This window comes from Acomys minous, assembly GCF_964271855.1.
Source record: "Acomys minous genome assembly, chromosome: 1".
NCBI lineage: Eukaryota > Metazoa > Chordata > Mammalia > Rodentia > Muridae > Acomys > Acomys minous.
In genome coordinates, this window is record NC_140483.1 from 30,736,288 (window position 1) to 30,748,828 (window position 12,541).

Here is a 12,541-nt window from a genome sequence, read left to right on the forward strand (position 1 = left end):
TGTTGTTGTTTGTTGTTCTTTTTCTTGTTGTTTTGTTTTTTTTCAAGACAGGCTTTTTTTGTGTGTGTAGACTTGGCTGTCCTGGAGTCACTCTGTAGACTAGGCCGGCCTCGAACTCACAGAGATCTGCCAGCCTCTGTCTCTCTGAATGCTGGGACTAAAGGGGTGCGCCACCACAGTTTTTTTTTTTTGCTTTGTTTTGTTTTTAATGAAAGGATTTCTGAATATTTAAATTGTCTCAGTGGCATCTTAATTGCATCATGTTATATTTCACTTAAAAATAATACCATGACAAAGAAGAATGTTTATACACACACACACACACACACACACACACACACACACACACACACACGGTTTCTCTGTGCAGCCTTGGCTGTCCTAGATTCTCTTTGTGGATCAGACTGGCCTTGAACTCACAGAGAGATCTGCCTGCCTCATCCTCCCAGAGTACTGGGATCACGTGTGTGCGCCACCGCACCTGGTTAGAACTTTTTTGAAGAGTAGAGTGATTTCTTAGATTTTTTTTTCTTCTTGACTTTGGATAAACTCTTATAAAAATTCTTTAAGTTATATGGAAAAGAATATATTTATATTTATATTGAGGTCATACATCATCTTAATATCTATCTGAAGCTAGGATGCAAAGACTCATCCTTGCCTCTGTGACGTCACCGCCTTGACTGCAGAACATATCACCATACAGTTGTTGACTAGACAGTCGATTCATCGTCTTTTCATGCTCCTGTCTTCCCTGGCAATGTTTCTTCACCCTTCTTTCTGCCATCTTTCCATGCACTCTACTCTGACCCTGGCTCTGCATTACCTACTGTGCAGTCAGCAATGAGCATGATCCTTTAAAGCATTCAGGAGGAGGATCGAGAAGACAAGCCTATAAATGATGAATCATGTTAGACTCTAGTCAATGCTGTTTGTCATAAGTAGAGAATGCTGCACCTCAGAGGAGGAGGCAGGAACATAGGAGGAGAAGCGTTAATTCTCAGGGGGAAGTGATTCCCGAGGCCCTGAAGGAAAGACGAGGGAGTGTGTTAGGGTCAAGGAGGAGGGTAAGAGATGAGAGTGAACTTGTAAATAGCTTATTCCAAGTGGAGGAGATGGGAAAAATTGACAGAGATGAAGATTTTACAAACTTCTGGTGTCTCAGCACATTTCCCACAACTTTCTAGATGTTTAACAAAATACATCAAAACATTAGAATATACCTGAACGTGCCTAAATAATTTGTAATTACTTTCACCCATTTTCTATCCTATATTTTTGACAATAAAATTATACACATTTCAGAAGGTCTGAAAATATTTTACTATTAGATTTTGAATTTGAAAATAGTAGTTCTAGTGTGTCAGGCAGGGCTGGAACCTCTAAACCTAGTTATCATCACAAATGAACATACTTTTTTTCCCTTTTCTTTTCTTTTAACCAGTTAGTTTAAGATAATTAGTTGACTCATAGGACAAATATTTATTAAGCATCTCTTATATGTTGCTCATACAGAGATAAACCAAGTGCATGCCTTTGCCTTCAGGGGGCAACTGACAGGGAAAGAGGCAGTGGTGATGTGGTCTTCTAAGTACTTAGCTAGAAATAGATGAAAGAAGCAGAGAACCCCTTCATCTGAGCAGTGGTAGATGACAGTGGTAGTTGAGGGCCACTGATCATGTGGGTTTCTTGGAAGAATTAATATTTGGGCCAAGTCTTGAGAACAGAAGCAAGTCAGCCAGGCAGGGGATGGAGTCAATTGTGTTGAGAATACTCAAGACAAGTAGGAAAACAGGGGCGCAGTACCTTTGGGGACTGGACAGTAGATCTTTTTGTTTGGATTGGAAGGTGCATGTTGATGAACAAGAGAAGGGCCTCAAGAACAGCCAGGGCCATATTGCGAAGAGTCCTAGATAGTGGGGGGAGCCAAACTGTGGGCACCTTGTAAAAAGCAAGTCAGAAGTACTAGTAGAAGGATCTGTGGTGGCAGGTTTGTGTGGTTGTGGCAGTATAAGATCTGACCTGGACATAATCCTAGAATCAGGAAAAAAAAATATAGGTTCTTTAGTAATCCAAGAAGGGATTTCTGAGGGCAGAGCCAAGGCAGGAGAATCAGCAGGCTCGGGACTGAGAGAAGTTTTAGGTTTTTTGATACAAGATAGCTAAGAGAAAATACATGGCCAGCCCATAGTTGCAGTGTGGGCCAGGCACTCCTATGAATCATGGCATCTGAAGATGGGGAAACCTGTGTCTCGAGGTGCCATATTTGGAGGGAGAAAATGAGCCTGAGCAGTGGTGTGTGTGTGTGTGTGTGTGTGTGTGTGTGTGTGTGTGTGTGTGTCTGTGTGTGTGTGTGTTGTGTCTGTGTGTGTGTATGTGCATGCGTATGTGTGGTGTGTGTGTCTGTGTGTGTTTGTGTGTCTGTGTGTGTGTCTGTGTGTGTGCATGCACGTGTGTGTGTTTGCTGTTTCACTGGTGGGAGCTGGGAGTGGGCAGGCATGATGTCACAGGAGTGGAGGCTCACTTGAATATTCTACATAAGATTTATCACATAACTTTCATTTTTAGTTTAACTGTTCCTTAAGTACAATTTCTTGTTGTAACCACAATGGACAGAACACATTTAAAGTGAAAAATATTTGAAATATTTACTCCAGTTAAAATGCCTAAAATAAATCTCAGTAACACATGTTTCTGTAATTGACTACTCGATGAGCAGTGCTAACTTGGCCACCAGGTGTCACTAAGAACACCAGGAAAGGAGTCTCAGCTACGTACACTCTTAGTGAAATCAGTCAAGGACCGGAGAGCCGCCTATTTTTAACTAACTTTAACCCAGATTTATTTCTCTTTCTCAATTCTAGGATGGTCCAACAGTTCGCTGTGGACTTTGAGAAGAGAATCGAAGGGTCGGGGGATCAAGTAGACACCTTAGAGCTCTCGGGCGGTGCGAAGATCAATCGCATTTTCCATGAGCGCTTTCCTTTTGAGATAGTGAAGGTTCGTAACCACAGCTCTTTTCTTCCTTTTCCCCCCACATCATTTCCATATTCTCTTTTGCAGCTCTCTTGATGTAATGTTCTACATCACGGGACCAATAGAGTTCTTGGAATAAAATCCTTTGTACTTGAAATATCCTTTTCTGATTTCAGTGAGTTCATAGAGATCACCAAAAGAAACAATACTTGAGTTTGCCACAGCATTTATCAGTTGTCTAATTTAAAATATTTCTGAGACTCTTTTATGGGGGGAAAGTTCCACTGATCAAGATAGAGAGTGGTTGAATTTGTCTAGTGGGGAAATACAGACAATAAAAAAATAGACAACATAAGAAACGTTCAAGTGTTATTACGGCGACATGAGGCGAAGTTCCCTTTTCTTGGCATATTTAGATAGGTTCTCTCTGAGTGAAGAGTGTATTAACCAGCACAGCATAAAGATGCCAGTGTTATGAACACTCCTGGGGAGAGGCTCGCTCAGGGAACAAGCTATGTCCTCGTGCGAAGCAACATAATAGGAATGAGTATGACAGGCCACGCGCATGCGTGGAGGTAGTGGAGAGGAAGATGAAAGAATTCAGAGAGGAAGGAAGGAAGTGCCCAGTTCACCCGGGCCTAACCTGGGTGCAGTGAGGTGCTCATGGTTCACAATGGAAAGCGACAGGAAGATTTTACACAGGGGTGTGTCACCTAGTTGTGTCGACGATCCCCAAAGACTACTATGCCTGCTGAATGACCAAGGGGCAAGCCATAAGGAAGAGGAGGGCCCGACCAGAGGTGGACAGACCATGTTTTCTGCCTGAAGCTTCTGTAATCTCAGGGGTCCCTTAGAGACCAAGAAAGCAACATTGCAAACACATGATTGGGCACATGGTCTAGGAAGGGATCTCGTGCAAGGGAGAAGCTCTGAAATGTAAATTAGTTTTAGCTTCCCGGTCAAAACGACAAAAGGAGAAAGGATAGAGAGAAATGCGTAGCTGTGGGATTTTAGAGGTAAGGTTGACAGGCGAGTCAAGAGACGAAACCAGAAGGTTCCAAATCACACCCCAAGTCCTGGCTTCTGCCACTGAGTGAACGATGGTGCCCATCATATGAGGGAACTAAGGAAAAGTGTCAGTGTGCAGGAAGGAAAGGAGGGTTGTTTGTGTTTGCTAGGACTGATTGCTCAATAAGGCAGCCGAGTCACTTAGGGACTGTGCCACTTGCCTTGCATTTGAGGAGGTGGTGTTTATGTATTGGTGTGGGAAGAGGGTGGGTAAATAGATAGCTTTATTAAAATGTGCTAAGTAAAGTGACAAACTTCAGCACAGGGTGCTATGGAAACACCACCCACAGACATGAATCTCAGCCCAAGTGGGTAAGCGAGCCAGACTTCTGAGCTGAGTTTGGAATGATGGGTAGCCAGTTAAGCTGTAAGAGGTGAGAAAGGGGTGGGAATATTCACTTTACAAAGGAAGGAATGCTAAGTGAAGCCATAGCATAGGACGGGGACTTGAGGGAGGTTATCGCTCTGAGATGCAGAGTGTAAGGGAGGAAGTGGTCCAGGGCGACGCTGAAATGACAGCATCCCTGCTAAAGCAGAATCCGGGTCTCTCTGGATGTGCCTGCTGGGACTAAGCTCTATAACACGTCGACCCTACTTCCAAGTAGACTCGTAGTGCCCAGGACTTCCAGGAAATAGTTATGCAGCAATGCATCCTGTGTTGGCATGGTAAGATATTATTAATTTCCTTTTATAAAGAGGTTTTACAATCAGGTGGTTAAAATGGCCAGAAAGAAAAGACATCTGTGTTGTGGCCTCCCATCAGAAGATGCTCTCATTTATGCATTCTCCCGTGGCCTCCACTTTACTACGTTCAGAAAAAAGAATTCTATGTTTCAAATGAGTGACTGGGTTTATGTCCAGGAGGTATCCTTTATGCTCAGCCCTCCTCATATAACAGAGTTAAAAAAAAAAATCTCTGCTCCACTGGAAGTTCCAGAAATCCCTAGTGTTCTATGTGGCCTTGAACTCCATATAAACAGATGTTTTGACCATCTGGGTTTAGCTTACAAAAGACATGAGTATCCATTTATTATTAACAGTCAAGTTATCCTGATTCTATACCATTCAATAATATTATCCAAAGGAATTAAGTGTCCTAACTGTGGCTTGTTTTCGCATCTGCAGATGGAGTTCAATGAGAAGGAACTGAGAAGAGAAATAAGCTATGCAATCAAAAACATACATGGCATCAGGCAAGTGATGCACGTTTTCCCTGTCTTGGAGCTACCAAAAGAAAAGCGAGCGTTTCCACATGGCTTAGTAAAGTAGTTTTTCATCATCATCTGGAAAAAGGAGAGAGAAGACAGAAGAAGAAAACCTTGACTTTTGACTTGGTGCTAATTTTCTATATTACTAGAGAGGTTTTTTTTTAATATAAAAAGCATTTTGTACCCATGGCCTGTCTCTTCACAATAAAGCCAGCATTCTACTCACCCCTGAGTGGGGAGCAAGGCTCTGTTCTGTAAGCAGGCAGGAAGGCACAGGCGTGTGCACACATAATTGTTTTCCATGGAGAAATGACAAAATAATTTGGAGTTATGGAGAAAAGTTGGGAAAGACTAAGAAGGGTGATTATTTTTCAATATAGCCATTTGTATGTAAGGAATAATTTCAGTCATAGAATGTTGTGTGCCTGAGTGTGTGTATGTGTGTGTGTGTGTGTGTGTGTGTGTGTGTGTGTGTGTAAGATTGCAGATGCATGGGTACGTGCATAGGAGGACTTGTGCAGTGGACCTGAGAGGGTGCAAGATGATAATTCAGGCTGTTGAGGATGGAAAGCCATTGGCAAAGGCTTTCCAGTCTGGCTGTTGTGGGTAAGGTGGTTAGGAGAGTGGAGTGACGTGAGCACAGAACATGACCTGGAGGGAGCTAGAAACTGAACTTCCCCTTGGTGAGTGTAGGGCTATTTTGTTATTTTTTATTTTAGTATTTTAGGTTTCTATAACAAACCCTCAAGGCTGAGTTGCTTATCAACAACGACATTTGTCTCTCATGGTTCTGGAGTCAGAAAGCACATGACCAATGTTCCTCAGCATGGCCTGGCCCGGCCTGGTGAGGCCTGTCTTCCAGTTTGTCTACTAGCCAAGTCTCACAGTGCCTGTATGTGGGGGAAGGAGCAGCAGCAGGCTCTCTGGTCTCCTAGGAGACACTAATCTCGTTCATGAGAGACTCGCCCTTACAATCTGATTTCTTCTCAAAGGCCCTGTGTCCTCATGCTGTGGCATCAAGTCTACAGGGTTTCAACCTAACTTAGGGAAACACATGCATCCACTCCATAGCAATACAGCCCAGGAGTGTGACCTAAATTATTTTACAACCCATTTCTTGAGCTCATGCAGAGTAAGCTGAATGTGATTTGACAAGCACATGTTAATGATCGATGTCCTGAATATAATCTGTTTCCACTTAGGTGGCTGGTTCATGGTTCACACATTGCCTTCAGTGATAGAGGGTCCTCCTGTTGGTGGCCACTTGAGGCTCAGCTTCTGCCACCAGGGCCAGCATGAGATTATGTCGGGAATCTCCATCCATTCCCCACGCCGGGATTGTAGGCGCACACTACCACACCTAGCATTATTATGACATTAACTTTGAGTTAATTCCAGCTGAAAAAAATATGCTTGCTATTTTGGTTATTTTTATAAATTCACCATCTAGGCCTTGTACACCATCTAGGTGAGTTGATGGCTCCTTTACAGTCACACTCTTTCCTTCAGCACCCAGGGACGGTGAGTTGAGAACCAGCCAGGTCTCTGTAGTACAGTCTGGCTGGAAAGAGTAGGTTCTGAGGCCCCATTGCTTCGCTGTGTTAAGAGAGGGCTGCTTTTGAAATCCATTAGGGATGATAAACAGAGATGGCCCGATTCACAGAGTACATTCTCATGTAAAACAGCACACCTCTTCAAATAACATACATGCAGCCTCGCTATGCTTTGAATCATCTCATAATTTCTCACAATACCTAATGCTATATGAAAATAGTTGTTACCTGGCATTTTTGGAGAAATCATGTTAAGAATAATGTCTGTAGTGTTCTGCACAGATACATATTTTTTTTTCCCAGAAAAATTTCAGGCAGTGGATGAATCTACAGGATTATTATGGAGGCCTACTTAATGTTCCTTTTTGTTGTTTTGAAATAGTGAGTTGAGACAAATTGCAGTTCACATTACTTTGTAAGTTATGAAAACATGCTGGGCTGTTTTGTGTGCATTTGCAAGCGTTGAGTCCAGTGATTGACACAGTGTGAGCAAGTGCTGCTTAATGCTTGGGCATTGCTGCTAGATGGAAACTTGAATTTTTAGGGCTATTAAAGATAGTAGAATAAAGAGGTCACAAGTAGAACTGGTTGCCACGTACACTTTGTGTGTGTACTGATGTGTGCCTGTTTCTGTGTATATGTGTGTGTGCGTCAGTGTGTGAGCGAGGTGTAGGTGTACTGGTGTACATGCAAGCGTGTGCACTTGCCTGTGGAGGCCAAAGGTCATTCAGCTGCCATTCTTCAGGAGCCGTCCACCTCACGTTGGAAACAGAATCTCTCATCAGCCTTAAGCTTTCCAAGCAGGCTATGGAGGCTGAGCAGCGAGCAATTCCCCAGAGCTCCTTCTGTATCTGCCTTCCCTCCTCTGGGACCACAGGCCTGTCTTCTTGTGTGTGGGTACTAGGGGTCAAACTCAGGTCCCCATGCTGGCAAGGCAAGCACTTTAATGGCTGATGTGTCACTGCAGCTACTGATACACATCTAAAACTTGGTCTACTACAACAGGCTCAATTCAAGGAGTGTGTCCATTTAAACAGCGGCTACTATACTCAGCCGCTGATATCTAATCCGCTGCTGTCTTTCTTACATTCAGGACAGGGTTGTTTACTCCGGACATGGCATTTGAAGCAATAGTCAAAAAGCAGATAGTAAAACTGAAAGGGCCGTCCCTGAAGAGCGTGGACCTGGTCATGCAGGAGCTGATCAACACCGTGAAGAAGTGTACCAAGAAAGTAAGCTTGTGCTACTTAATTTCTCAGTTAGCGTCTCGTTAACTTGCTCACCTTCATATCCCGTTGTATATTTTTTTCCCAACTCTACTTTGTGAAAGACATTTTGTGTCTGTGCAAAGACAAAGACTCTGGCAAGTTATAGTGGGAACTGCCTTTGCAGTGAGCAGAGCGTTATCTGGTATCACATCCTGTTTAGCCCTGTAATAACTTTGCTTAGCTTGGAAGGAGTATACTTTTGTCCTCTGATTTTTTTCTTGTTATGGCCTGAAATAGATAAGCATCACCTTAGAGTAATTAGATGACTACCCTAAACAAATTCCTCTGGTCTGTGTTTGAAGGTAATCGTTAGAGAAGAGCATTGTTGACTTTGTGTCAATAATAACATTCTTGTAAATTATTAGTGATTCCACTTTTAACCTGGCATTCAGGAAACAAACCATGTAATGTATTGGATAAGAGCCTAGCATCTGAGGCCCAGTGACCCAGATTCAGACGTCTCTCTGTATGCATCTTCTGATGGGAAGGCAAAGATGTCTCAAATGTGCCGTGCCCCTGTGTGTTTGTAGCTGTTTTTGCATAGTTGCAGCACCATTGTGTTAGATGTCCAGAGACTTCAGGCATCCTTCTGTTTGGTCGCCAGTGTTATCACTGGCACAAACTCATGTCACACATTAGAGTCCATTGTGGTATACTGGTGAGCATAGCTGCCTTCTGATGCCATGCACAGTAAGTATGGTACCTGCAATCGTACAGTGAGGACTAAACAGAACGATGCCAGAAGTCTTATGGACACCTAATACACTGATTAATCACAGTGGGGCATCAACAAATGGTGGCTCATCTATAAGTGGCCATTTCCACAGCAGCCTGTACTCTGTAAATGAATATATATCGAACCTATGGTGGAAAGTCATTGAGGAAAGACTTCCCAGTTTGGGTGGCGTCTCACTGAGGAATACTGGGGAAGTATGCTAAGTTGCTAAGACCATTAAAAGAATATTTTTATGGGAAAGCTGGAAAGATGGCCCAGCAGTGAAGAGCGTTCGCTGCTCTTGCAGAGAACTGGAGTTCAATTCCTAGTACCCACATGTGATAGCTCATGACCGCCTGTAATTGTGGCTCCAGAGATTTAAAGTGTTTTTCTAGCTTCAGCAGACACCCACATACATGCATGTATGTGCACACACATATATACATTTTTAAAACTTAAACTTATTTATTGTTTCTCCTTCCTTCCTTCCTGTCTTTCTGTCTTTCTTTTGCAACAGGGTCCCTCTGTATAGTCTGGGCTAGCCTGGACCTGGCTGTGTAGAACTTTCAGAGATCAGGCTGCCTTTGCCCTCATGAGTTCCAGGATTAAAGGTGTGCCCCACCAGAAAAAAATTTAAAGAAATCTTTTGTACTGTCCTAAAGGACAAGAGTTCCAGGAACCACATCTGTGTGCCAAAGCTGTGTATTCCTTCATGAACAAACAAAGAACAATGGAATTGACAGGATGTAAACTGATCAAATGTCAAAGAGGGGAGGGAGAGCAGAGGAGAAAAAAGAAAAAAAAGAAAAAAATGGTTGTTAGCTGTGAACATTGTCCTACTGGTGAGGTGTGGGGAGGACACTAGTGAAACAGTGCACGTGGTTGCCTGGGTGCTTATAAAACTGTAGAGAGTCTCTGTGCTCAGATTATTTAATAAGTGTGTTGAGGTTCTTCCTCCCTCCCTCTTTCCCTCCCTCCCTCCCTCCCTGGAAATCACAATGAAGGATGTGGTTTATGTAAGACAGAAGAGCCATAACTCTAATCAGTGGGCCCATATGCAGAGCGCAGGCCTTGGCCTGACATCAAAAGATTGGCACATGTGTGTTCATTTATGTTTTCAGTTATATAAAGTGTTTATGGTATGTATGAATCGTTTTATTTATTTATTTATTTTATCATTTCCCATTTTATCCGACTTACTGGAAAAGCAACAGTCAGCCTGGGGTGAGAGAGCGTGTTCTCAGACATTTTCTGCCTTCCATTCTTGCTCCCTGACTTTGAACCTCCCTTTCCATTTATGCTTTCTGGAACAATCGCCTGTGTATTTTTTACTGTCTTAGAACATTCTATATTTTGCTTTAAATAAAATGAAGTAAAACAAAGGAAGTCCAGATTTCTCCCCAACGTTGTTGTTCTCCCTGGATATTTCTTTACAGATGGAAATTTATTGGTACAAACCTAAAGAAATATTTAAGGGCCTGGGATCAGGCACAGTGCTTACTTACTTCTGCCATGGGTCCCAAACAGAACTCTACCACTCTACTGAAAAAGTCTTCCATTAAGGCCCAAGTTGGACCAGTACATTCCCCCAACCCTTACTGCTGTCACCACCAGTCCCTGTCTCCTCCCATGATGCATCGGGATTCTTAGAAGCTGGCTTACTTCCCCCCGCCCCTTCATTCCCAGTTCACCTTCGGGGTCCAGTGTCTATGTAGAGCTTATGTCTAACAGCCAATAGTTACTCTTCTTTGGTGTTGCCGATTCCCAAGATTCCCCATTGAATCTCCGCTACCGTCACATTCCCCTGACTTCTTGTGGTCCTTGGCATCACTGACAGATGTCTTAGAAGATGCCGTCCCTAAGTGTATGGCAAACAGAACACAGGCTACCTCTTGAACTTTCCTTAGATTTAAAAAAAGACCGCTAAAGAATAATGGAAGAGCCAGAGGACTTTTGAAAGTTATTGTCCTCTTTGCCTCTGAGACCTAAGTTCAAAATATAGAGTGGGAACTTTAAATCAGAGAGCCCACTGTGGTGGAGACATATGGTTGAGCAACACACTTTTGATTTGCTGATCAATTAGTTAATTTCTGCACAATTTAACTTTTCTACCAGTTGAAACTCAAAGGATAGTGAAAATGGCCATTTTCCTTTTCGCTAAGTTCCTGAGAAGCCTGGGAACCGCCCCCCCCCTTTCTGAATGGGTGTCAAAGTATACCGAGTCTTGTACCTTAGCATAATCATGAATGCTACTCAGAAATATTCCAGTAGGCTTGGATTAGTGACTGTTCTCCATACAGGGATGCTAAACTTAACACGCTCTACTTCACAATTTTACAGGGGCCGCTAACTGGCTTCTTGTCTTTCAGTCCCCAAGCCCTTCCTGTACTCGGAGCATCCTCCTGATTCACCTTTGTCTGTGATGAGACACTGGCCCTGACCATGGCCACATCCCTACCTCCTCACCCACTTTCTAAGAAAATTAACTCTTAGGAGTGAGCTTTCTGTTTTCACATGATGTATCCTCTGTCACATTAACAAGGCCAGCACATACCCTTAACTCAGGAAGACCCAACCTCAAGCCTATCTGTTGTCCCCTCTCCTTCCCCAGTTAATTGTTCAACCTTCATCTAGCCTGCACCACACCACTTTGTGGAGATACTCATGGGCAAGGTCAACTGGGGCCTGACTGTCCTAACTAAAGGGCACGCTTATTCCTGAATCCACTCTCGTTTTAATTCGGCCATCTCTCTCTGTCTCTGTCTGTGCCTGTCTTTCTCTGTCTCTGTCTCTGTCTGTCTCTGTCTGTCTGTCTCTGTCTCTGTCTCTCTCTGTCTCTCTCTCTCTGTCTCTCTCTGTCTCTCTGTCTCTCTGTCTCTCTCTCTCTCTCTCTCTCTCTCTCTCTCTCTCTCTCTCTCTCTCTGTCTCTCTCTCTCTTCTAGGCCCCCTTCCATCTCTTCTTCCCTTGTTCTCAATGGCTGTCCACCTTTGCCTTCCTGTAAACCCTGGGATCCTACTGAGCTCATGGGCTTTCTTGTCTTCTTGTGGTTTTACTTGACAGATCACGTCTCCTACCATTCAACTACTACCGTTTAAGCCTTAAAACATTGACAATTCCCAAATTTTCACCTCCAGAAATTTTCTGTACCAATAGCTTGATGAGAAAAGGTTTCATTTATTTAGTTCATGGTTTTGGAAGGAATCTAAGGGTTTTTTTGTTTTGTTTTGTTTTTTGTTTCTGTTTTTGTTTTTTATGGCTGAAGAAGTGCATGGTGCTTGGAATGTGAGGCAACTGTTGGTATTATATCAACCAGGAGGCAGAGACTGGAACCCATGGCATCTGACTCCGAGTGATCTATGTGTAACCACTTGGTCCCTCTCAACAGGCCCCACTGCTTCCAATTTGTGGTACACACTAAGGGCCGAGGCTTCCAAACACAGTCTACGGAAGACATTACAGGTTCAAACCCACACACCATTTCCCCAGTACCACACCTACGATATGTCCCTGCTTAGTTCTGAGGACTCCTTTAGTGGCCTCCTGATCCTTTGACCTCTGACCTCAACACCTTCAAATTCTATGCCGTTAACAAAGTAGCCTTTCTAAAAAATTTAGACATATATCTTGTCCGTTTTATTAAAATGAATGCCCTGTCAAGCCTTGAGTGTAAAGTTTAAATCACTTAGGCTTGCATTCCACTGTCCAATTTCTCAGGACTTGTTGGGCTCTGTCTGTTGTCACAACACTTGTTA

At 43.3% G+C, this 12,541-nt stretch overlaps 1 protein-coding gene across 5 annotated transcripts in view; it reads left to right on the forward strand.

Annotated features, from left to right (window-relative positions):
- Positions 1-12,541, forward strand: part of DNM3 (dynamin 3) — a 469,385-nt gene that overhangs the window by 146,649 nt on the left and 310,195 nt on the right. For all 5 annotated transcript variants that reach the window (XM_084791206.1, XM_084791207.1, XM_084791203.1 and 2 more), the window contains exons 8-10: positions 2,865-3,000; positions 5,170-5,237; positions 7,899-8,037. In XM_084791206.1, coding sequence (XP_084647332.1) covers positions 2,865-3,000; positions 5,170-5,237; positions 7,899-8,037 — 343 coding nt within the window. The remainder of the gene's footprint in view (positions 1-2,864; positions 3,001-5,169; positions 5,238-7,898; positions 8,038-12,541) is intronic.